Source organism: Hyperolius riggenbachi, chromosome 2 (genome assembly GCF_040937935.1).
Source record: "Hyperolius riggenbachi isolate aHypRig1 chromosome 2, aHypRig1.pri, whole genome shotgun sequence".
NCBI lineage: Eukaryota > Metazoa > Chordata > Amphibia > Anura > Hyperoliidae > Hyperolius > Hyperolius riggenbachi.
Window position 1 is genome coordinate 499,902,978 of NC_090647.1, and position 26,261 is coordinate 499,929,238.

At 44.1% G+C, this 26,261-nt stretch overlaps 1 protein-coding gene across 1 annotated transcript in view; it reads left to right on the forward strand.

Annotated features, from left to right (window-relative positions):
• The first annotated feature begins 15,944 nt into the window (after positions 1-15,944).
• The window catches only part of GART (phosphoribosylglycinamide formyltransferase, phosphoribosylglycinamide synthetase, phosphoribosylaminoimidazole synthetase), a 50,380-nt gene continuing 40,063 nt past the window's right edge, over positions 15,945-26,261 (forward strand). The window contains exons 1-4 of the mRNA XM_068270463.1: positions 15,945-16,025; positions 18,767-18,913; positions 22,806-22,901; positions 22,980-23,154. Of these exons, the coding sequence (XP_068126564.1) occupies positions 18,769-18,913; positions 22,806-22,901; positions 22,980-23,154 (416 nt within the window). The 5' untranslated portion in view covers positions 15,945-16,025; positions 18,767-18,768. The remainder of the gene's footprint in view (positions 16,026-18,766; positions 18,914-22,805; positions 22,902-22,979; positions 23,155-26,261) is intronic.

Genomic DNA, 26,261 nt, shown 5'->3' on the forward strand with positions numbered 1-26,261 from the left:
TTTTATGGGAGTATTATACTTATCAGTGCTAACAGGAATGTTGATGCATACTTACTGGAATTGCCGTGGCCGGTTGTGATTATTCTATTTACTGTATACTATTTTTACTAGTTTTTGATTGACCTTTGGCTGCATTGCCCCATAGGGCGATGTCAATTATTTGTTCAACATCAAATCTATCTCCTGTAGGATCAGTAGGAAGTATTTTATAGGGCTTGTATACATGGGCATTGGCGTTTGTTTTATAAGTGGTTTGACATATCTTAAATGCTGTTAAGGGTTCTTATTTACTTAATCACTTAAGGGGCCCATACACTCAGCCGATTTTCTGGCCGACCGATCGATCCCGATCGATCGATCGATTGATCGGTTGGCCAATCGACCGATCGATGTCCGATTTCGATGGATTTCCATCGAACTGGCTGGGTGGAAAATTTGGGTCGATCTGATGAGATTCCTTATCAGTTTGCATAGGCCTTAATGGAAATCTGATGGCAAAAAAATGCCATCAGATCGAATTTCAATGGATTTCAAACTGAAATCTATTGGAATTCTATCCTGGTAAAAAATGTTCTAAAAACGCATCAGATAGATCATCAGATGCATTTCTTATCTGCTGCCAATCTGACGAGTATGGGCACCTTTAGGGTGCAAACACACTATAAGTGATTTTCTGAGTGCTTTTTGGCCATCAGCTTTTTGAGAGCTTTTTAAAAAACACCCCCTGTGACTTACATTAAAATTGCTCTGATAGCCAAAAAGCACTTAGAAAAGTGCTTATCGTATGTCTGAGCTCTTACTGATTGTACCCAGACTAATAGTTAACAAAACACTGATTTTGCCCATGCAGTGATTAGTCTTATGGACATTTACAAGTCCTTTTATTACTCTGAATGCCTCACACAGCACTGCTAGGCCTACTCGGCTTCCTCCATAGGCTTCCCAAATAGCTCTGACTTTGACTATCCCTTTGGTGGTATGTACATATACGAAAAAGAGCAAAAACCTCACACTGGGGTGGTAGCCATGGATAAATTACCCTGCAGCTAGCTAACACTTTGGTGGTGCTTTTAAAACATTTATTCTTTACTCCAGATCTGATGTTCATCACTTAGGAAATTCATCCTGTTTCTGTCAGTCCCAATTGCTTGTAGAAACAAAAAGATCGAAAGCCCACAATAGTGTAGTAGGGTGAAATGAAGTAGATGTGAATGACACAGAAAAGGGTTACCACTAAGGCATCCACTGTAATGGCAGGTGGGGAGATTAGACTCGACTCCAGGTTAAGAAGTCGCTCTCTTTAGACAGGAAAAAAGGGAATGGACATACCTCACCATTAGGGTTTGTTCACACTAAGGGCGCTTTTGGTTTTTTAAGCGCTGGTGATTTTCGAAATTGTCCTAAAAGTATTTGTGTAATGATTACCTATTCGCTAGTGATTTGAAAAAGCTCTTGCTAATGCAATGCTATGGAGAATTTTTATAAAATCACATCGCTCAAGTGGGATCACACCCATAGCATTACATTAGCAAGAGTTTTCAAATCGCTCAGATAATCATTTCTCCTAGTGGGTTTCTGGCCTAATGGTGGTATACTGATCAGGGGTGATTTGCATCTTTATTAGTAGGTCATCTACCCTTTGCTTTGGATGTAATCTTATGGCGCAGTATTCACTTGAATCAGTATTTGCTTTGGAGCACTATGTTTAGTTTTTGTTGTCCTGGCTGAATGCAGTGTGGCCCATTATGCTCCTTTTCAAGTCATTTTGTGGCTGTGGAAGTGTCACGAAAAGCATGGCAAAACTTCACGGGTTAATAAAGTCCTGTAGTTGCATCTTGACCTGTAGTTAAGTTTTCCACTAAAACCTTTATCTTGCTTCATGGCCTGGTGTTTGCATACCGTTCGCTTAATACTTCCAATACCCTTTTCCTAGTGGCTTCTAAAAATGAATGTGTGTAGTACAAACTGCAGACAGAAACAGGAAGTAAGCCCACAGCAGAGCCTTTGGTGTCACCAGGGCAGGAAATGAAGGAAACCTCCCCAATCGTGAGACAAGATAAAAGTGAGAACTCCTGTCCTGACCTGCAAACCTTTTCCAAATGAGAGGTGTGGAATGTATTGTAGACAGCTAGCATAACCTAGCTCAGTAATGGCTAACCTTGGCACTCCAGCTGTGACACAACTAAAAATCCCATCATGCCTCTGCCTCCCAGAGATATGCTTAGAGCTGTCAGAGTATTGCAAAGCCTCATGGGACTTGTAGTTCCACCACAGCTGGAGTGCCAAAGTTAGCCATCACTGTCCTAGCTGGACACTGGTGAAGACGGCATTCATTGTTCTCCTAAAGGGAAATTCCATTTTTTGTTGAAAAATGTAGACTTGTCCGATACAGCTCTATCTATTGCTAGAGCGAACAATAAACTTTTTATTTTAATTTGCTTATTTTGTTTTCATCTGCATATTATCATAGCGGTTCTGCTGTGTTTCTAATGTAAACTGGTGTGGAGAATATCAGACTTTACTACTGATCACTGGCTTATTGCAGGTGATCAAAGAAAGTAGTAGTGGCTCCTGCTATGTGCAGTTAATCAATCCTGTAGGAAGGTGGGAGTTTCAGTACGATCTGTACTCTAATGCATGGTTACTATGGTTGCAAGGTACTGCAAAGCAAAGCCTTCAAAATTCTCACCTGACTGCAAATTAAAACTAAATAATTTTTATTACGTTGCTGTGTCCTTTACAGATTTATGTTTGATGACAACCTAATAATTAAAGTGGAATTTCACTTTAAGCGTTCGGCTAGGTTTTGATGCCCTACTTCAGTATTTCCACCCGTTCAATAAACATTAAAAGGCAACAGTACACAGAATACTGGCCTGAATGCGCAAGCGATTGATTATTCCTGACTGAGGAGCAATCTGTGCTCCACAGTGCAGCATTTCAGCCTGATTAGATTTCAGCAGAAAATCAATCACACTGCTGCCCTGCTAGTGACGTTCTGCTCTGTACAGAGCCTGCTGCCGGCCAATCAATGACCATTTACCACTGCCTCCAATCAATAAACCATCAGTGTTATCAGCCATCAAGATGACAGTGTTTGATTTCTGGCAGATTGGATCAAAGCGTATAGATGGTTTAGCATGTATGTCTACCCTGTTTTCTCTCCTACCTCCATGGCGCGTATACACATACAGAGTATACATCAGATGTTCAGAAACCGATCTAAAGGCAGTATTCTGAAGCTCAAAATTCTTATGTTACGTCAAGGGCTGTTTCACGCTGAGAAGAGCTGTTCAAATCGCTAGTGCGTTCTGGTGGTTTGAAAAAGCTCTGAGGCATTTTAAAAATAACAGTTTGAGGAATTGGGTCTTCTTTATGGGATGCCTGAGATCGGCACTATGCACAACTCACATTTTGGGCAGTTTATGAAATAAATACAGTCATATATGTAGACTTTGCAGCGCCAGTGATGACCTATTAATTTTTATGGCTGGATAGTGTACTGTTAAGGGCACCGCCTTGGACATGGGAGACCGGGGTTCGAATTCTGGCCAGGGTCAGTACCTATTCAGTAAGGAGTTCAAGGCAAGACTCCCTAACACTGCAGGGTGGCCTCCCAGTGGCTGCAGCTCTTAAGCGCTTTCAGTCCGACAGGAGAAAAGCGCTATACGAATGTTCAGATTATTATTACTACCAGTAACTAGATGAGGCCCTCGGACATAACATTGCAGCCAGTTGGTTGCTATGCAGCCAATAAAGCTGTTCAACCCTAATTCACCGCTGTATACTATTGCTCCTCATACCAAGCTTATCCTGCAGAGATAACCAGATTACTACAGTGTGGATACAGAAATGCAGACATTTCAATTTTTCAGCTTGTAGTATTGGGAAGGTTGCAGATATATTAATGAACAACATGAATTTGTGTTCCGTTTTATGTGTATTATGTGGTTTAATATGACTATGGTACAAAACTCCATAACTGGATGTGAAGGCAGCATAAGAAAGGTACTCCAATGCATGTCCCTCCCCCCCCCCCCCCCCCCCCATCTGATGACCTATAGACACAGTATTCAGGAGTTACCTCAGAGGAGACTATGCAAATATCACTGCTGTAAAAGGCTTTTGTTTGAAAGTAGAACTCTGAGCCCTCGGCCACAAAACCGTGTATATACGGTACTTGCAATAGAGAAGTGTTTTATTTGACTAAGTGTTGAACTCTGTCCAGCCAGTCTTGTGATTCGCACACCCCTGCCATGCTGCATAGGCAGTCAGGGGTCAGCACTGTATTCTGTTTCAGGGTTGTAGTTTTCTCTCGCACTTGACTGCTTAGGCAGCGGTGGATCTACAGCGCAGTGATGGGGAGAGATGGAAGTAGCTGACAACAGATAGGCAACTGCTGTGGGGGATCAGCTCATTACCCTCCCTCCTTCAGATAGGGGTCACACTATGGGTGGGGAAGAGAGATCAGACTCTCACCATTAGGGTCACCACAGAAGAAATGGAAAGAGGGTGTGAACATGGGGGAGGGATTGCGCCCCGCTCTGGCTGCGGGCAAATCATAGCCAGGAGCTGCACATTAATTATCCAGAGATGAACAATGAGATGCTAAACTTTTGAGCTGATGCAGATGAGTTGCAATTTGGATGAAGTTTGGAACTTCGCCAATCAAATGCAGTTGATGCTGTTTTGTTTTTGTTTTGGCCAAACGAAGCTGGATGCAATTCAAAAAGCAATATGCATTGACTTAAAGGGAGGTGAGAGGGATATGTAGGCTGCCATGTTTATTTCCTTGTAAACAATACCAGTTTCCTGGCAGCCCTGTTGATCTTCTCTCATATGTAGTGTTTGAGTCAAATCCCTGGAACAAGCATATGGTTAATCCAGCTAAAATTCAGAGTACCTGATCTGCTGCATGCTTGTTTAGGGTCTATGGCTAAAAGTATTAAAGAGACAGGATCAGGAGGACAGGCAGGCAACTGGTATTGTTTAAAAATAAATAAATATATCTACAGTATGTTTGTCACTTTATATGCTTTATATTTGAAAAAATAAATAAGATTTATCCAATGTATTATGGATTATATAGCGCTTGCATCTACTGCAGCACTTTATAGAATACGTAGTCATGTCACTGTCGTAAGAGGAGCTCCCAGTATAATCCTGTCACAGACATAGCAAAAATCAGAAAGCTCAGCAAAACAAAATCATAAAACAAAACAGCAACTTTAAGTAATCTGGAACTTTGCAGGCTAATTTGATTTAGGCGCTGCTGATTAAATCTCCAGCAGATGATTACATAAGCTGGCCATTTTATCAGAGCCTCTCTGTGTGCACAGATCTCATCTGATAGCTCAGTAATCAGAGCGCTGTGTCTGAAATGAGGTTTCTGCAGCTACAATCCTCTCTGACCGCAAGCAGCACTACTACGGGCTAGTTAATTTAAAATCTAGGTTGCAGGATTCATAAGGTACATGCTAAATGTATTACACTGTTTAATGTTCACATTACTGATCTAGAGATGTTTAAAGGAAATCTATACCTTCTCGAGAATTTAAAGTGCTGCTCGCGGAACCGTGATAGAAAGCCGACAAGAGCTTGCCTGATTTCTTATAGTGACTACGGTAAGCTCCTCTCCATGCATGAGCGTGGCCGTCCTGCGCCTGCAAGTGGCTTTGTGTTACTGCGCAGGTGCACGACCAGCGCTCCTCAGGAGGGTCCCAGGCAGCCGCAGTGGTCCAGGGGAGGACGCGGGGATTCATCCGATATTACTCACACAATGTCCCATTTTTTTTTTTTTTTTTTAAAGGTTGTGTCTGGTAAATATCCCCACCTTGGACAGTCCGTCTGGGACCCATTAGAAAGCACTACCGCAATTGCTAGTGATTTGTGATAGCGTTTTGGGAGTGATTTCTGTGCTCCTATACAATGCATTAAAATGGAAACTCTCCCAAAAGTCTGCATGTCCTGCCATTGTGATTTGCCTAATCGCAATCACTCTAGTGGTATCTGTCCCAGCCAATTATATTGTCAGGAATCGCTAGCGATTCATAGCGATCCCTAAACACACAAGAAAACGCTCTATTGGGTCCCAGGCCTTAGATAATTGAAGCCAGACGAGTTGTAACCCTTCCCCTACTCTCTCCAAAACAAAGGGAAAAAGCTCTGCTGGGGTTCTGCCAGGGTTGTGTGAATCACAAGACTGCACAGAATTACCAGACTGTCAGTTCAGTTAAACGTTCAAGCAACGGTTTGTTACTGTTCCTTTGCTCACTCGGAGTCCTGCTTAAATGCTGCCAATGCACTGATGTGGAGACGATGTCACAGTTTCAATCATTAGATCCTTGAATTTTTAACAATATAAAAAGAGCCGCGTGGTGTTAAATATTGCATCATTTTTAATCCGCAGTGTAAATACGTGTAAGATTTTCTATGTATACTTAATACAACTTTGTATTGTTTTCTTATGTAGTGTTATCAGCCAACAAGAGAGGATTCTATCAGAGTGGTAACAGTACCTGTCCATATCTGTATTTATTTTCTCTGAGTCTTTATTTTTATTTTTTTTCATCTACCATTAAAAATAAATCAGATTTGATTGATACTTTTCTTGCACGTGGTTTTTTTTAATGTAAAATTAATGCTAGAATTGTTCTAGTCTTCAGTTTTTTTTGTTTTTACAGATATACCCAGATGGAGGATTTTATTTAATGTTTTTATAATGGTGACCACACACTATACATTAAGGCTGCTTTCACAGTGAGACGTTACAGGCGCACGTTAGTGCAGCCTCTAACGCAGCCCACCGCACAGCAATGAAATATCAAAGGGCTGTTCACAGTGCCCACGTTGCGTTACACAGTAACGCTGCACGTGCGTTTGAAGTGCAGCATACTGTGCGTCCTAGCGGCATACGCCGCGTTAGACTGTTTGCACATGCTCAGTATGGGTGGGTTTTTATTTTGTGGGCGGAGAGGAGGCAGGGAGAGGCTGCTAGGTGGCCAGGCACATGGCTACTTTATATTCACTGCACTTGCAGTGTTTACTTCCAGGAGCGGCCGCTGATTGGCTGGCTCCCGTGGTCTCTGCAGCGCATCTGACAGAGCAGGCGCACCAAGAGCTGCTTGTAACGCGGCTCTTGGTAGCGTCCTGCTCCAACACCACCAGGCGTTGCGTTAGGGGCACATTATGCGACCTTAACGTGTCATCTAATGCAACGTCTTACTGGGAAAGAAGCCTAAAATGATTCGATTTTATAGCAATTTGATAAAAACTATTGGATTTCCCGAAGGATCGAAAGTTTATTTTTATTCAATAAAAGTTGATTGTGAATGGTGGATTTTTCTGATGCATTTTTATGAAAATTGAATGATGTGTGCTAGATTGTCTATTTATATATAAACCCAAGCAATTTTCAGTTTCCAATCATTTTCATCATAATTGAGGCTAGATTCACAGTAGGACGTTGCGTTTTAAAGCAACGTTAAAGTCGCAACGTACCAAAAAAGTTGCAACGTACCTTAACGCTGTGTTACCGTCGCATACATTAGAGTATACAGGCAATGAAAAGTATGCTTCCCTGTATCTGTTAACATCTGTGTTTAGAGGTAACACACTGCAGCAGTGCGTCACAATAAACGTAACATTTACAACGTGACTTTAACGTTGCATTGTGAACATCGCTTAGGGTTTACATTGCAGTGCGGTAACCTGTGTTATGCGACTTTATTAACGCAGGACAATAACGTCCCAATGTGAATCTAGCCTGAGGAAAAATTGAACATGTGTGTGTTGTACATTGGTCAGATTTTTGAAATGTTACAATCAAATAGAAAAAAATGATGCAATTCTTGATATATTTATATATTTAAAAAATTGTATGGTGTGTGTGGCCACCTTAAAGAGAACCTGTACTGAGTAAAATTATTTAAAATAAACACATGAGGTAACTTCAAATGAACATTACATAGTTACCTTGCCATCAGTTCCTCTCAGAAGCTCACCATTTTCTTCTTACAGTGATCCCTTCCAGTTCTGACAACATTTTGTCAGAACTGAAATATATCAGTTGCTGTCAGTTATATATCAGTTGCTGTCAGTTACAGCTGAGAGGAGAACTGATGTGTCCATGTTTCCCTATGGCTCAAGTGGGCGATGTTACAGTTTAACAGTGTGCTGACCAGGAAGCGGTTATGGGGTAATAGCCATTTTCAAAATGGAGGACGGAGAATTCCATTGATCACAGTGGACAAACAGGATGCAGGAGAGGACAAATAGATTGAGGAGTAGACTGCACAGGAGGTAAGTATGACTTGTATATGTTCGTTTGAACTTTTAATGTTCAGTTCAGGTTTTCTTTAAGCCATGGTACTTTCAAGAAGTCTGTCAGAGAAAGAAATGTAGGACCTTGCCGCTGAAGGACTGCTATCGAAGTTAAAGGGATACTGTAGGGGGGTCGGGGGAAAATGAGTTGAACTTACCGGGGGCTTCTAATGGTCCCCCGCAGACATCCTGTGCCCGCGCAGCCACTCCCCAATGCTCCGGCCCCGCCTCCGGTTCACCTCTGGAATTTCAGACTTTAAAGTCTGAAAACCACTGCGCCTGCGTTGCCGTGAACTCACTCTCACTGATGTCACCGGGAGCGTACTGCGCAGGCACAGTATGGTCTGTGCCTGCGCAATACGCTCCTGGTGACATCAGGGGAAGCGAGGACACAGCAACGCAGGCACAGTGGTTTTCAGACTTTAACTAAAATTCTAAATGCCACATATATTTCTAGTAATTACTAGCAAATAGCAATATAAAGGCTTTTTTTCATCTTTTTTTTAATGTGAAAAAAAAAAATGACATTTACAGAGAACAGTTTTCACTGTGGGCATTACTATGGAGGACTGTGTCCAGCACATGCAGCATACAGAAACTGTCCTCACTGGCTGTAATCCTGTGACTAAAATGTCTTCAGAGTGATAGAAAGCAGAAATGTAGCATAAAATAGTGTGTAAACAACTCATCAGCTGCATACCTTGCTCCTTTGTCTCTCTACCTTATGCAGTCTAAAGTCAACAGAGATTGCAGCCAGGAAGGCCTGGTGCACACCAAAAAACGCTAGCAGATCCGCAAAATGCTAGCAGATTTTGAAACGCTTTTTCTTATTTTTCTGTAGCGTTTCAGCTAGCATTTTGCGGTTTTGTGAAGCAGATTTTCAATATTGTTACAGTAAAGCTGTTACTGAACAGCTTCTGTAACAAAAACGCCTGCAAAACCGCTCTGAACTGCCGTTTTTCAGAGCGGTTTGCGTTTTTCCTATACTTAACATTGAGGCAGAAACGCATCCGCATTCCAAAAAATGCCTCACCCCGGGAGTATGCGTTTCTGCAAAACTCCTCCCATTCTGGTGTGCACACCCCCATTGAGATACATTGACCAAGCGGATCCGCAGCCGCAAGCGTCTGCAGAAACGCTGAAAAAGCTGCTCGGTGTGCACCAGCCCGAAGAGCACATTCTGAATGGTGGGTGTAAGCATGCAAGTACAGGGATACAGTACAGGTCCTTCTCTTCATTTCCTTTCTCTCTAGCTGAAAAATCTCTCAGCTGTTCTCAAATGATCTGTCAGAAAGCAGTCAGTGTGGGCAGGGCAGAAACAAACAGTAAGGCTTTGTTCACGTCTAAAATCGCAATTGCTGAGGCCAGCGTTTTGCGATTTTCGTGAGTGATTTTTTTTTCCCACTCCCAGCGGTTACCTGAGCGCTATGATTTTTTTGTAAAGTGCTTTTCTAAGCGCTTTTGCAGAGCGATTCTGTTTTGGCGTCAGGAAGTGAACTCTTTCACCAGGAAATGAATAAATACAATGTATTTATTCATGAAAGCGCGAACGCGAATGCCGCACAAAACGATTTTGTGAGCGGTTTTCCTAAATCTTCCATTGAAGCAAAATCGCCCTAAAAATGGTACATGCAGCGCTTTGCTGAGCGGAAAGCAGACTAAATGCGCTGATATAAACTATCCCATAAGGATTCATTGCACAAGCGTTTTTAGGACGATTTTCAAAATCACCAGCACTTAAAAATAGCGAAAACGCCCTAGGCGTGAACGAGCCCTAAATCCTTCCTCTGTGACAGGAAAGTTGCACATATCTACATGGTACAGCTCTGTCCCCAACCAGGGCCGGGCCGAGGCATAGGCTGGAGAGGCTTCAGCCTCAGGGCGCAGTGTAGGAGGGGGCGCACAATTCATTCAGCTGTCATTCCTAATTGTGTATGAAGCAGAAAGAAATAAGAAAAGGGGATACATAGCAGTGACTGCAAGCCAGATAACTAGATATTAAGGTGTTGGGGAGGTTGTGGGCCCTGTGGCACTCTTAGTCTAATAGCAATCCGTGTGTGACAGCTGAGGTGGGAGGGATGGAGGGGTGCACTTTGGTGTCTCAGCCTTGGGTGCTGGCGGACCTTGTCCCTGCTCTGTCCCCAACGCCGACTTTTGTTACAAAATGCTGATACACAAGGTATATTTATCACAGCCTGACCCATATGTAATTAACTTTTTCTCCTGAGTTATCTCCAAGGAGATAATTTTCATCTTCTTTAAAATAACTTTTCAGCATTTTACAATTGAAAAAGTACCCAACAATTTGTGAAAAAGTACCATTAAATTAATTTTGAGTATTTTCTTGCTTGTTGGTGGCTTAACCTCTTGCCGACCGCGTCACGCCAGTAGGCGTGGCCGCGGCGGCAGCCCCAGGACCGCCTAACGCCAATTGGCGTAAAGTCCTGGGGCTCTGTTTTGCAGGAGATCGCGCGCAGGCTGCGCGCGCATCTCCTGCTTGGGGGGCGGAGCTCCGCCCCGCCTTCAGTCTCCGAGCGGCTATTGCCGCTCGGGAGACCGGTAGACGGCGTGATCGCCGTCTATTTACCTTGTGCAGCGCTGCGATCAGCAGCAGCGCTGCACTGGGGACAGCCGTGTGACACGGCTGTCCCCCTGGGGGACAAGAGAGCGATCGGCTCTCATAGGCAGAAGCCTATGACAGCCGATCGCCGTAATTGGCCGGCTGTGGGGAGGGAGGGAGCGAGGGAGGGAAGGGGTTTAAAGGAAGAGGGTTTTTTTAAAAAAAAAAGGCAACAATAATATTTATTAAAACAAAAATAAACATGGGGGGAGCGATCAGACCCCACCAACAGAGAGCTCTGTTGGTGGGGAGAAAAGGGGGGGGGGGAATCACTCGTGTGCTATTTTGTGCGGCCCTGCAGCTTGGCCTTAAAGCTGCAGTGGCCTTTTAAACTAAAAATTGCCTGGTCACTAGGGGGGTTTAGCCCTGCAGTCCTCAAGAGGTTAAAAGGCATTTTATGACACATTGTGAAAATATTACCTAGTAGAAAACACAGGAGAAAAAGTAAATTGCATATGGGCCCCTGTGTGAAAGACTTCGGAAAAGCTTTCTATTGTTACTGACTAAAATCTCTATAGGGATGTGGGGTTTACAGAAATACAGGTTCTTTGATAGTTCCACTTTAAAGTGTACCAGAGCTCACTAAAAGGAAAAGATTTATACATACTGTACCTGGGGCGTCCTCCAGCCCCATCCCCTCGGATCGCTCCCACGCCGCTGTTCTCCCCTGTCCGCAGCTCCGGTCCCGGGTCCCATCACTTTAACCAGTTGGGGACAGTCTATGTAGGAGAAGTGCGCCCTCTACGTATCTTTCCAGTGGATGCTGGAGAGATTCGCAAAGAGCGCACTTCTCTTACGTCGGACTGGCCTCAGGCAGCAAAAAGTCTAGAACTGGCCCTGGATACTCCCCTTCCACCCTTTTCAGTGATCAATGTGCTATTTTTCAATTACCAAGTAGTCGAAATGCCGCACAAACTGACTCTCCTAAAGCCTACAGTATAGAATACTATAGAATACCTGGAAACCTGCAGCAATTTTAACAGAAGCTACTATCAACTGATTCGCCTCTGCCTGAAATGTTCTGGACGTCTGAAACTGCAAGACACAGCCTTATCAGAAATAACTGTCACTGCTCCTCCCCCAGCAGTCACAGCAGCAGGATGATGCAGAACAGCAAATTTAATAAATCAAAGTTTAATGGTGAGATGCACAATGACACAATGGCCTCAATTCACTAAACTTTATCAAACACTTTACCGAACGTTTGATAATTTACCTCATGAGTAAAATCTCATTTTGAATTCACTAAGGTTTTATAGATTTATTAAACATTTTATCGATCAAACATTTGATAAATATATTACACTTTAGTGAATTCAAAATTAGATTTTACCCATGAGGTAACTTATCAAACATTTGGTAAAGTGTTTGATAAACCTTAGTGAATTGAGGCCAATGGCAATTACTGGCAATGAAATAAATTCCCCTGCAGTCTATAGGGCAAGCAGTACATAGATAGTAGGAAGGAAGTACTTGGGCAATTTAATGTTGACAAGCATTTGTCTTAAGGTGACCACAAACGATACAATAAAATGATCTGATTTTACGGCAATTCAATTAAAAAAAGATGAATTTCCAGAACAATCAAAAGCTTTTTTTTTTTTTTTTTATTCGAGCAAGTAATCCGATCGGATTTCCAATTTTTATTCTGTAAAAGTGGATCGGGAAGGGTGGATTTTTCTGATCACTTTTTATGAAAATTGAATGGTGTGTGGTAGATTGTCAATTTATTAATATCTACATCCAAGAAATTTTCTCAGTTTCCAATCATTCTTATAATTGAGGCAATATTGAACATGTGTGTGGTACATTGGTCAGATTTTTGAAATGTTACAATCATTCAGAAAAATTGATTGCGATTCTTTAATTGAACAGAGATTTAAAAAAATTGTATAGTGCGTGGCCACCTTATTATAAGGAAGATTTAAGCAAAACCAGAAACTGTTATCTGGGGCCTCTTGCAGCCCCCTGGAGTCATCCTGTGCCTGCAACGTACTTCTGAGTACGGTGACCCCCGGAAAGCTGTGCCGTCACCGACTACTGGGTATGTGCGTTCCCGGCCACGGGAGCGCGATCAGGGTGCGAACGGCTCTGGGCTGCGCATGCGCAGTAGGCGGTGACGCTGCTGACTGGAGGACCTCAGAAGCACAGATTGACGACAGGTAAGTTTAAAGGATACCCGAAGTGACGTGACATGATGAGATAGACGTGTATGTACAGTGCCTAGCACACAAATAACGATGTGTTCCTTTTTTTCTTTCTCTGTCTGAAAGCGTTAAATATCAGTTATGTAAGTGGCTGACTCAGGCCTGACAGGACAGGAAGTGACTACAGTGTGAACCTCACTGATAAGAAATTCCAACTATAAAATACTTTCCTAGCAGAAAATGACTTCTGAGCGCAAGAAAGAGATAAAAAGGGGAATTTCTTATCAGACGGACCCCGTCCTGTGCCGCCACCGCTGCCTCCTTGTGTCCACTTGCTCTGTCCTGTCCCTGCTGCCTTTCATGTAACAGGCAACATCACTCAGACCTCCGATCAGCCGGACACTGCACTGATATGCGGAAGTGATGTCATATGTCACTTCTGCATATGCAGCGCTGTGTCCACAGGGGGTACCATATGCCCACTTCTCACTGGTCCCTGGTGATCGGAGGTCTGAGTGACGTTGTCTGTCACATTAAAGGGAGCAGGGACGGGACACAGCAGGTGGGCAGCGCTGATGTGAGGTTCTCAGTTTTCCTATGCAGAAAATGCTAATTAAATCAGACAAGTGTTTCTGTTCCAGCCAGTGGTGTAGCTAAGGAGTTGTGGGCCCCGATGCAAGTTTTACATTGGGGCCCCCCTTTCACTCTATACATAACAATTGATACGGCGCACCAAAACCTGCCAATGGCAACCACAGTGTCAGAGGTGCAAGAAGGGGATGGGGAGCAGTTTGCTAATGATTACCACTATTCAAGGTATCTATAGAAGTGATTATTATGAGCACAGGACCAATAGAAAGCTAATACTGTAGTTGAGTAAGGGCGCTTCGGGGCCCCTCTGGTCCAAGGGCCCCGATAGGGTTGCCAGGTGTCCGGTTTTAGACCGGACAGTCCGGTTTTTGGCCGCTGTGTCCTGTCCAAAAAGGCATGTTAAACCGGACAATTAAGATGTCCGGTTTTATGTCTTTTGCCACTTGCCGCCAGTAACTCCGAAACATCCGTTCATCAGCCGTTTCGGAGTCACAGAGATCATTCTGCCCGATTAGCAATAGGGATTCGGGAAGCACTACTGTGGATATGGCACCGCCCCTGTTTGTCATCACATCACAATACTGAGATCCGCCTCCAACATGGCGGCCTGTACGGCTCCGAAGTTGCGACATGGTGATGTACGACATGCCACGCTAACTTGTGTGCGCATGCGCAGTGTCTGTAGTGAGGCTGTCTCCTGATGGTGGGAGCGGGGTTTTACTGCTGTCTCTCAACACGATTACAGCAATTGAAATACAGTTTTGGGTAACAGGCCCGCCACCCGTCCGCCAGCGCTGCGCGACCGCTGATTCGCTGCCTGGCTGTCAGTCAAAGGCACAGCCAGCCAGCTTACGCGGCGTAATTTACGCCAGCTTAAGTACCGCCCCCGAGCCCGCGCTTCCCGACGTTGCTACGTGTAATGCTTGTGCATTTACTGGTGAAAAGCGGTCTCTTATTATGTGCATTTACTGGTGAAAAGTGGTCTCTTATGTGCATGTACTGGTGAGGACAGTTAGTGACATGGCTATGTACTCTGTAATGTGCTGCAGAAGATGTCAGTGCGATATAAATACTGTAAAAAACATTTTTTAAAAAGCCCATTGCTTAGCCCCACTCTACATAAAAGTGTGCTTCTGACTCCGCCCCTAACTCCACCCCCTGTCCGGTTTTCTCCATCAACCGACCTGGCAACCCTAGGCCCCGATGTGGTCGCAACCTCTGCAACCCCTATTGCTATGCCCCTGGTTCCAGCCAGCTTAAATGACAACTGTAGTGAGAAGAATATGGAGGCTGCCATATTTATTTATTTTTAAACAATACCAGTTGCCTGGCTGCCCTGCTGATCGAAGTGGCTGCAGGAGTGTCTGAATCTCGCCAGAAACAAGCATGTAGATAATCTTGTCAGATCTGACAATAATGGGCTCTATTCATAAAACCTTACCGCAAGTTTTCCGCTCAAAACAGCGGATTTTCCCGTCCATTTAGCAAAGTGGGCATTCATAAAAGCTGTTCCCGCATGAAAATCTACAATCCCCCAGCAGAGCGAGAAATTTCCGCCTTCTCCAGTGTTTTTCTAGATTTATCTAGAAAAAAGTAACAAAATGGCCATTCATAAAGATTAGAGGAAGCGGTATGTGGACGGGAAATACCGCTTCCTCTGATTTTGCGGATTACATACAAGTGAATGGGACAGACCTCCCAGAGAGAGCAGTGCACGGAGGGACTCTGCCGGCTGAAGTGTTTCCGCATGCCTTCCGACAGCTTACCGCCAGCTTTCAGCGGGAGATCTCCGCTCTTGCATCGCAGCTTTCAAGATTTCTTTGAATGACCACCCAGAAGTGTAAAATACCGCTGCGGTATTTTCCCTCCAGGAGTTTTCTCGCAACAACTTTTTTATGAATAGAGCCCAATGTCAGAAACACCTGATCTGCTGCATGCTTGTTCAGGGGCTAAGGCTAAAAGTATTAGAGGCAGAGCATCAGCAGGATAGCCAGGCAACTATTATTGCTTAAAATGAAACAAATATGGCAGCCTTCATATCCCTCTTGCTTTAGTTGTCCTTTAATTAACCCAAAACGTGCTTCTGGTTAAAAAAGCATGTCGGGGCTGGAAGACAGTCCTTTCAGGACAGGAAATCTGTCATTTGCTGTGAACTTTGACAGACGCCACATCCGGCTAGCAGTGTTCAGTGCAGCGCTGGTCATGTGAGTACATTGACAGGAGCTACATCCGGCCAGCAGAGGGCAGTGCAGCGCTGGTCAGGTGAGGATGATGTATAAATCTACTCTGTGCATTCAGTCAGTGCAGGACACACGTGGGCTGCAGAAGAGATCAGAGTTTGGGAGGTGAGTCTGTTCTCAGGGGAAATTCAGTATCTTGTCACTTCTGGTCACTTCCATTGTGCAGGGAACTACTGATGCTTCCAGCAATGGTCTGCCTGTGACTTACATCTGACTCTGCTTTATTAATTTACATTCTGCATCTGCACAGACGTATCATGGTAAGAAGCATTTAGCTGCCTTTTGTCTTCTCCAGCCCTGCTTTGCTGTGATCACTGTTTTATTATTGGCAGTGGGGTTTGTTTTTGCTAGGTATTGCTAGGAATAAGTTTATGCAAAATGCAGTGTTGGAGAATTGCTGCAAAGTGCAGCAACTAATAGGTGGGTAACGTCCAGTGCAGGCAGAAACTTGATTTGCCTTTTATAGACCCCTCTGATCTATTGCAACACATATCAGTTGTAATCAGACAGCCACACACAACCTATATTGATCTGGTCACATAACCTGTTCCTTTATTTAGCACGTGTAATACTTAAGTAATTGTTGTGAATGATGAGTAATGCGATCCTTTGGTTGAAGGACTGCAGAATTTAATTGTAAATGCTTTCAGTGCTAAATGTGGTGTTAATGAGTGTTAGCATTATGAACACTTGGCAGTCCTAACAATATACAAAGTACTACTGACCAATGCAATTCCAAGTACAGTAATACAAAAAACAAATTGCCCTAAATGGTCCATGCTGTACTGGCAGAAAAACTATTGCCACTATGGCATTTGTAATGCTGATGTGGTAATGTGCGCTCAGGCATGTTCAGTACAGAGCCGACCGTCTTCAGATGCACTCTGGGACATAAGTGCTTCCAAGGTGTGGGCATACTGCGTAATGGTGCTGGGGGCTCAGTATTGCTGCATTTGTTATATTTGGAAGTTGGAGGGGCCCTCAGAATTTACTGTATTTGCCATTTGAGTCCCTTATGGTTGCTGCAATTGCCACTTAGGGTCTCTGTGCTTGCTGCTAATAGAGGAGTGTGAAACCAGCCTGTTGCATCCATTTAATGTATCCTTAAAGGGATACTGTAGGGGGGTCAGGGGAAAATGAGTTGAACTTACCCGGGGCTTCTAACGGTCCCCCGCAGACATCCTGTGTTGGCGCAGCCACTCACCGATGCTCCGGCCCCGCCTCCGGTTCACTTCTGGAATTTCAGACTTTAAAGTCAGAAAACCACTGCGCCTGCGTTGCCGTGTCCTCGCTCCCGCTGATGTCATCAAGAGCGCACAGCGCAGGCCCAGTATGGTCTCTGTCTGCGCAGTACACTCCTGGGGACATCAGCGGGAGAGAGGACACGGCAATGCAGGCACAGTGGTTTTCCGACTTTAACCTCCTTAGCGGTAACCCCGTGTGTGACACGGGGTAAGCCGCCGGAGGGTGCCACTCAGGCCCTGCTGGGCCGATTTAAATTTTTTTTTTTTTGCTGGACGCAGCTAGCACTTTGCTAGCTGCGCCAGCACACTGATCGCCGCCGGCCCGTGCCCGATCGCCGCTATCCGTTGCGGTGAGCGCCCCCCCCCCCCCCCCCAGACCCCGTGCGCTGCCTGGCCAATCAGTGCCAGGCAGCGCCGAGGGGTGGATCGGGACTCCCAATGACGTCCCGACGTCGCTGACATCATCCCGCCCTGTCGCCATGGCGACGGGGGAAGCCCTCCAGGAAATCCCGTTCTTTGAACGGGATTTCCTGATCGGAGATCGCCGAAGGCGATCGAAGCGGGGGGATGCGGCTATCATGTAGGCGAGCCCTGGGCTCGCTACATGATTTAAAAAAAAAAAAAAAAAAAAAACTGCTGCGCTGCCCCCTGGCGGAATGTTTCATACCGCCAGGGGGGGTTAAAGTCAGAAATTCCAGAAGTGAACTGGAGGCGGGGCCGGAGCATTGGGGAGTGGCTGCGCCAACACAGGATGTCTGCGGGGGACCATTAGAAGCCCCGGGTAAGTTCAGTTTATTTTCCACCGCCCCCCCCCTCCCCTCCCCCACAGTATCCCTTTAAGGTGGACCTGAACTCCTGCACAGGACAGAAGGAAAGCATAGACAAATGCACTCTGTATATATTGAGAGTTTAGCCTGTCTAATCACAAGTTGTAATTTGATCTCTCCCCTGGGTCAGCTGACTTCCACAGCAGATAAGCTCATTTGAAAGCACAGGATGTTAACAATATGTCTGCTTCCATGAAAGCAGGAAATACATTGGAGATTTATTTTAGGATTTGTATTGGCTGTAACAAAGAAATGTTTTTCTTTCAAGGTTATTATGCTGTTGCATATCTATTAGAGCAGAGAGGAAGTTCTGAGTTCAGGTCCGCTTAAAAAAAAAAAATGTACTCCACCCACAATACCCCCTAAAGTGTGCTTTTGACTCAAACTCCCCACCCCCAAGTTCTCCAATGATGGCACCCTCTAAAAATTGTAGGTTTCGTATAGGTTGTTGTCATAACTACGCCCAGACTATACAGCCAATCACAATGCTTCAAGTTGAAATAAGGGCTGTTCTCGAAGAGGCTTTCTGCTGGGTCATCTCAAGTAGACCAGCAAACAAAGTTTTGGGTGTCCAGGTATTTTGGTGCTTTGTCTGGAAAAATAAGAAATTAGTTTGGCAAACCCTCACAGAGCTTTGTAATCTGTGAAGGTGTGCAGTTTAATTTTAGAATTTATTAATTTTTTTTTTCGTGTGGTGAAAACTGTAAGCTATGAAAAGCTAAAGCACTTAAGCTTTTATCTACGCACTAATATGTGGCTATTTTGGGTTCCGCAGAGATGGCGAAGACTGTCCTAGTGATTGGCGGTGGTGGCAGGGAGCATGCCTTGGCTTGGAAACTGGCACAGTCTGCCCATGTAAAGCAAATCCTCGTGGCACCAGGAAATGCCGGCACTGCCAATACGGGGAAGATCTCCAATGCTGGTAAGGTCAGGTGATTGCTATTAAAGCCCATTTTCCGGTTCAGGCTAGGTTTACAGTGGTCAGTTGTATAACGCACACATTATGAGTGTGAACTGCAATGGATACTGGACATAGACTTTAATACAAAGCCTGCATGCAGCTAGTTTAAACGGCAGCTACAACACAGCACTGTGAACAGCCCCATAGAATTGTATGGGCAGTGAGGTAACATGCAGAATTGGGCAGCATGGTGGCGTAGTGGTTAGCGCGCTTGCCTTGCAACACTGGGTCCCCGGTTCAAATCCCAGCAAGGTCAACATCTGGAAGGAGTTTGTGTGTTCTCCCCATGTCTGCATGGGTTTCCTCCGGGTACTCTGGTTTCCTCCCACGTCCCATAAAAAATACAGATAAGTTATTTGGCTTACCTCTAAAATTGGCCCTAGACTACGATACATACACTACATGATACATACATAGACCTAAGTCTATAGTCGGTATTAGATTGTGAGCCCCTCGGAGGGACAGTTAAGTGACAAGACAATATACTTTGTACAGCGCTGCAGAAGATGTCAGCGCTATATAAATACATAACTAATGATAATAATTTATTATTATTATTATTATTATTATTCTGCAAGGCAACTGAGTACTGTGAACTAGCCCTTAGCTGTTAATGTACGATTTATTCATTTAGTATGCCGGGCACCCAGAATTCATCTGTCTGGAAATCGAATTCCCAATTTAAAAGGAACCTGAAGTGAGAGGATTGTGGCGGCTGACATATTTCCTTTTAAACAATGCTGTTTCCCTGGCAGTTCTGCTGATCATTCTGGCTACAGTAATGTACAGTAATCTAGCTTGTGTACAGCGGCCACTGATCAGCCAGGCGGATTGAGAGCTTCGCTCTCTGCACTCGTCCCACGGGATGTCACAACCCACCACTCTGCATAGCAACAGAACCCGTCGCTAGCCTGCAGGCTAGTAGCAACACATCTGCGCAGATTGAGCCCTGCAGTGTCGCCCAAGGAATCTGGAACTGGTCTTTGGTGAGTGGCATTCCTTGCAAGTGTGTGAGGCTTAAAGTGGACCTAAACCAGTGATCTGCAAACTTGGCTCTCCAGCTGTTAAGAAACTACAAGTTCCATAATGCATTGCAAGAGTCTGGCAGCCACAGTCATGATTCATAAAGGCAAATGCATTGTGGGACTTGTAGTTCCTTAACAGCTGGAGAGCCAAGTTTGCAGATCACTGACCTAAACTCTTGCGCAGGACAGAAGAAAAACGTAGAGGAATGCACCCTGCATGTATTTAGAGCCAGATAAGCTCATGTGAAAGCACAGGATGTTAATATGGCTGCTTCCATGAAAGCTGGAAGTAGAAACACTGATTTATTTTAGGATTTGTATCAGCTATAGCAAAGTAATTGATAAAATATTTTTCTTTAAAGGCTATTATGCTGTTGCGTATCTTTTAGAGCAGAGAGGAAGTTCTGTGTTCAGGTCTGCTTTAAGTTTAAAGAAAACCTGTACTGAAAATTAAAAGTCAAAATAACCATACACAAGTCATACTTACCTGCTGTGTAGTCTATTCATCAATCTTTCTCCTCTCCTGTGTCCTGTTTGTCCACTGTGATCAATGGAATTCTCCGTCCTCCGTTTTGAAAATGGCCATTACCCCATAACGGCTTCCTGGTCAGCACACAGTTAAACTGTAATATTGCCCACTTGAGTCATAGGGAAACATGGACACATCAGTTCTCCTCTCAGCTGTAACTGACAGCAACTGATATATTTCAGTTCTGACAAAATGTTGTCAGAACTGGAAGGGATCATTGTCAGAAGGAAATGGTGAGCTTCTGAGAGGAACTGATGGCAAGGTAACTATGTAATGTTCATTTGAAGTTACCTCATGTGTTTATTTTAAATTAATTTTACTCACTACAGGTTCTCTTTAAACTGTTTTCTGTTTTCAGCAGCGCTTCCTGCCTGAGAGGAGTAACAGACTATTAGCTCTTTTAACACTTAATTAGATTAACTGTTCCATATCCTCCAGCAGACATGTGCCCGTCACATGCTCAGCACATCCTTGTGATCGGGGGTGCTGAGCTTTATAATTTGCCATATGTAGCTTAATCAGAAGAGGAGGGGGGAGCGCAGAGCAATGGGAGAGGTGTCAGGCTTCACTTCAGGGGATACTGCACCATTGCAACGTTATTCTTGTAGTGCAGCGATGGGACCCACTGCAAGATGCCACACCATGTGCTCTTTGAAAGCCCCAGAAGGCTATCACTAGTTTTGCAACGGGATGTGGTGGTTAACGCAACACAGTAAGATGCCCATTAAAAGTGTTTGTTGTACAGATCGTGTTATGGAAAAAAGGGTGGGCCCAATCATGATGATTGCATCATCAATAATTTCCTGAGAGGAATATGGATGTTTCCTTTTAAACAATACCAGTTTCCTGGCAGTCCTGCTGATCTCTTTGCCTGCAACAATGGCTGAATCACACCCCTGAAACAAGCACGCAGCTAATCCAGTCTGACTTCAGTCAGAGCACCTGATCTGCATGTTTGGTCTGATGCACTCCCCCAGTGATTACTCAGCTCTCCTGTGCATGGTTGCCTTTTGATATATTGCACCTGATCTGCATGCTTGTTCGCGGGCTGTGGCTAAATGTATTAGTGACACAGGATTAGCAGGAGAGTCATGCAACTGGTATTATCCATATCTTTCTCAGTTTAGGTTCCATTTAAAGGACAACTGAAGTGAGAAGAATATGGAGGCAGCCATATGTATTTCCTTTTATACAATACCAGCTGCCTGGCAGCTCTGCTGACCAATTTGGCTGCAGTAGCGTCTGAATCACACCAGAAACAAGCATGCGGCTAATCTTGGCAGATCTTACAATTTTAGAAACGCCTAATCTGCTGCATGCCTGTTCAGGATCTATGGCTTAAAAGTATTAGAGGCATAGGATCAGCAGGACAGCCAGGCAACTGGTATTACTTAAAAGGAAATAAATATGGAAGCCTCCATATACTTCTCAGTTCAGTTGTCCTTTAAAGCGGAACTGAAATAATATTAATAATAAAAACAGTGTTTCACTTACCTGGGGCTTCTGCCAGCCCCTTGCAGCCTTCCTGTCCCGCACCGGTCCTCCACGATCCTTCGTTCTCCTGCCGCTAGCTGCTTTCGGTACTGTCGTATCGTCGACTTACAAGCTGACGGCAACTGCGCCTGCGTGCCCCGAGCCTCACGTATCTTTCTAGCATCCTGCGCTATCAGCGCAGGACGCTATTGTGGAGAAAGGTACAGGTGGCGCAGTTGCCAATTCCACCGAACCGAAAGCGGCGGGAGACTGGAGAATCGTGGAGGACTGGCGCGGGACAGGATGGCTGCAAGGGGCTTGCAGAAGCCCCAGGTAAGTGAAACACTTTGTTTTTTTTATTGTATTTATTATTTCAGTTGTGCTGTAAAGGCTCAATCTGTGTGTTTGTTTTGTTTTGTTTTTTTTTTTGGTTTTGTTTTGTTTTTTTCGTAGATAGGATCGCTACTTGTTTTCTGTAATGCTGTTGAATAAGTATTTTCACTTGCTCTAAATGTTCTTATCAAAATATTACCTTTTGCTAAAAATCACACTAATTGGGGCCATTTTAAAAGTGATTTGTTTTTTTTCTTTACTGCTATTGTAACTGTGGCAGTGAGGCACCTCCTGCTCCACCCCTCCCCATAGAACAGAATAGGCTGCTCTGCAGAGAGCCAACCAGTTTGTCTGTATAGGAATAGATGGAGAAATCTCCAAAATCAGCACAAACCGTAATTTTCTGGTGACAATACTCTTAACATCTGGAGAAATCTTGTGTTATGTTCTTCTTGGTCTGATGGTTTCCTTCCTGCTCTGTTGTTCTGTGTAGATGTCCCAGTTGGAGATCATGCCAAGGTTATTGAGTTCTGCAGAAGCAGCAGCATATCTCTGGTGGTGGTTGGACCAGAAGCTCCTCTAGCTGCAGGTAGGTAACCCAGCCTATGTTGGGAGCACAGTTGTGTCCCTGCTCAGATCATTAATACTCATCCGCTGTCTCTGCCAGGTCTCGTGGATGACTTGACGGCAGCTGGAGTGAGATGTTTTGGACCCACAGCAAAGGCTGCTCAGCTGGAGGCCAGTAAGAGTTTCGCCAAAGATTTTATGGACAGACATGGCATCCCGACAGCCAAGTGGAAATCTTTCACTGACCCAAAAGAAGCTTGTGACTTCATTAACAGGTAGCACTGTTGCTGTGCAATGCCAGGGCTTGTATACTATACCTCCGGTGCCCAGGCTAGAGACTTGGGGTGTACACAGTACTGCTTGTAGTAACAAACACCGCATCGATTTCATAGATGCAGTAATCTGAACGAAACGCTGTTAAATAATTTAAAGGACAAATGTAGCGAGAAGTATATGGAGGCTGCTATATATATTTCCTTTTTATACCAGTTGCCTGGCATCCTGCTGGTTTATTTGGCTTCAGTAGTGTCTGAATCACTCCAGAACAAGCATGCAGCTAATCTTGTCAGATCTGACAATACTGTCAAACGTCTGATCTGCATATGCTTGTTCAGGGTCTATGGCTAAAAGTATTAGAGGCAACTGGTATTGCTTAAAGCGGATCCGAGATGAAAAACGAGCTATAACAGGTAACTTGTCAATATACAGTGGCTTGCAAAAGTATTCGGCCCCCTTGAAGTTTTCCATATTTTGTCATATTACTGCCACAAACGTGAATCAATTTTATTGGAATTCCACATGAAAGACCAATACAAAGTGGTGTACACGTGAGAAGAGGAACAAAAAGCATACATGATTCCAAACATTTTTTACAAATCAATAACTGCAAAGTGGGGTGTGCGTAATTATTCAGCCCCCTTTGGTCTGAGTGCAGTCAGTTGCCCATAGACATTGCCTGATGAGTGCTAATGACTAAATAGAGTGCACCTGTGTGTAATCTAATGTCAGTACAGATACAGCTTCTCTGGCCTCAGAGGTTGTCTAAGAGAATATTGGGTGCAACAACACCATGAAGTCCAAAGAACACACCAGACGGGTCAGGGATAAAGTTATTGAGAAATTTAAAGCAGGCTTAGGCTACAAAAAGATTTCCAGAGCCTTAAACATCCCACGGAGCACTGTTCAAGCGATCATTCAGAAATGGAAGGAGTATGGCACAACTGTAAACCTACCAATACAAGGCCGTCCACCTAAACTCACAGGCTGAACAAGGAGAGCGCTGATCAGAAATGCAGTCAAGAGGCCTATGGTGACTCTGGACGAAATGCAGAGATTTACAGCTCAGGTGGGGGAATCTGTCCATAGGACAACTATTAGTCGTGCACTGCACAAAATTGGCCTTTATGGAAGAGTGGCAAGAAGAAAGCCATTGTTTAACAGAAAAGCATAAGAAGTCCCGTTTGTAGTTTGCCACAAGCCATGTGGGGGACACAGCAAACATGTGGAAGAAGGTGCTCTGGTCAGATGAGACCAAAATGGAACTTTTTGGCCAAAATGCAAAACGCTATGTGTGGCGGAAAACGAACACTGCACATAACGCTGAACACACCATCCCCACTGTCAAATATGGTGGTGGCAGTATCCTGCTCTGGGGGTGCAAATGAAATGGTTTAAAACAAAACCTATCCATGTGTTTAGAATGGCCCAGTCAAAGTCCAGATCTAAATCCAAACGAAAATATGTGGCAAGATCTGAAAACTGCTGTTCACAAACGCTGTCCATCTAATCTGACTGAGCTGGAGCTGTTTTGCAAAGAAGAATGGGCAAGGATTTCAGTCTCTAGATGTGCAAAGCTGGTAGAGACATAGCCTAAAAGATTGGCAGCTGTAAATACAGCAAAAGGTGGTTCTACAAAGTATTGACTCGGGGGGGGGGGGGGGGGGGGGCAGAATAATTACGCACACTCCACTTTGCAGTTATTTTTTTGTAAAAAATGTTTGGAATCGTGTAGGATTTTCGTTCCACTTCTCACGTGTACACCACTTTGTATTGGTCTTTCACATGGAATTCCAATAAAATGGATTCAAGTTTGTGGCAGTAATGTGACAAAATGTGGAAAACTTCAAGGGGCCGAATACTTTTGCAAGCCACTGTATCTTATCTAAAGTTTAGATAGTTTACACAGCAAATCTGGATGCAAACAGCTTCAACAGTTTGATTATTTATTTATTCCTGTGATACAATGAGGGCAGCCATGTTCTGTTTGTCACATTACGCACAGGCAAGCTGCTCTGCATTTCCACCCCTCAGCCTGTGAAAACTTCACTCCCCTCTGCCTCTAAGATCTCTGGCTAGTAACACCTCCTCCTGCCCAGATTGGGCTCCCATAAGCCCTTGCTATATGAGTCTGAGAGTGCCAAGGCTCTCTGGAGAAGCTGTGGGCAAGGTTTGTTTAATTTATAGGGAATTAGAGTATTAAAACAGAAGTATTTGGCTTGAGGAATGCCCTATAAACTATATGAATGGAACACATTTATGCAATGAGTAAAAGGTTTTTATCTTGGATCCACTTTAAAAGGAAATAAGTATGGGAGCCTCCATATCGCTCTCAGTTCAGGTGTACTTTAAAGGATACCTGAACTGAAATGTGACATAATGAGATAAACATGTGTATGTACAGTGCCTAGCACACAACTAACTATGCTGTGTTCATTTTTTTTCTTTCTCTGCCTGAAAGAGTTAAATATCAGGTATGTAAGTGGCTGACTCAGTCCTGACTCAAACAGGAAGTGACTACAGAGTGACCCTCACTGATAAGAATTTCCAACTATAAAACACTTTCCTAGCAGAAAATGGTTTCTGAGAGCAAGAAAGAGGTAAAAAAATGGGAATTTCTTATCATTGAGGGTCACACTGTCGTCACTTCCTGTCTGAGTCAGGACTGAGTCAGCCACTTACATACCTGATATTTAACTCTTTCAGGCAGAGAAAGAAAAAGAACACAGCATAGTTATTTGTGTGCTAGGCACTGTACATACACATGTCTATCTCATTATGTCACATTTCAGTTCAGGTATCCTTTAAGCTGCCATCCAAGGTGGAATTTGGTATTTGAATGCACTTTAGTTGATGTAAACTGATTTTCTGTGCATAGATACAGTTATCCAGCGGTACAGGAGCCATTTTCTGCAGAAGTGTACAAATACAGCTCTGCCCTTTCATTTGCCTTATCTCTTTGTAAAATCCAAGTCTAGTGATCTGGCTGAATATACATAACTGCAGCAGGTGGCAGCTGTCTCAGCCTGGTAGAGGGAATGGAAAGATTTCTTCTCAAAGAATTCCTGTTTGTTGTCTGTTGTGTAAATCTTCAGTAGCTTGAATC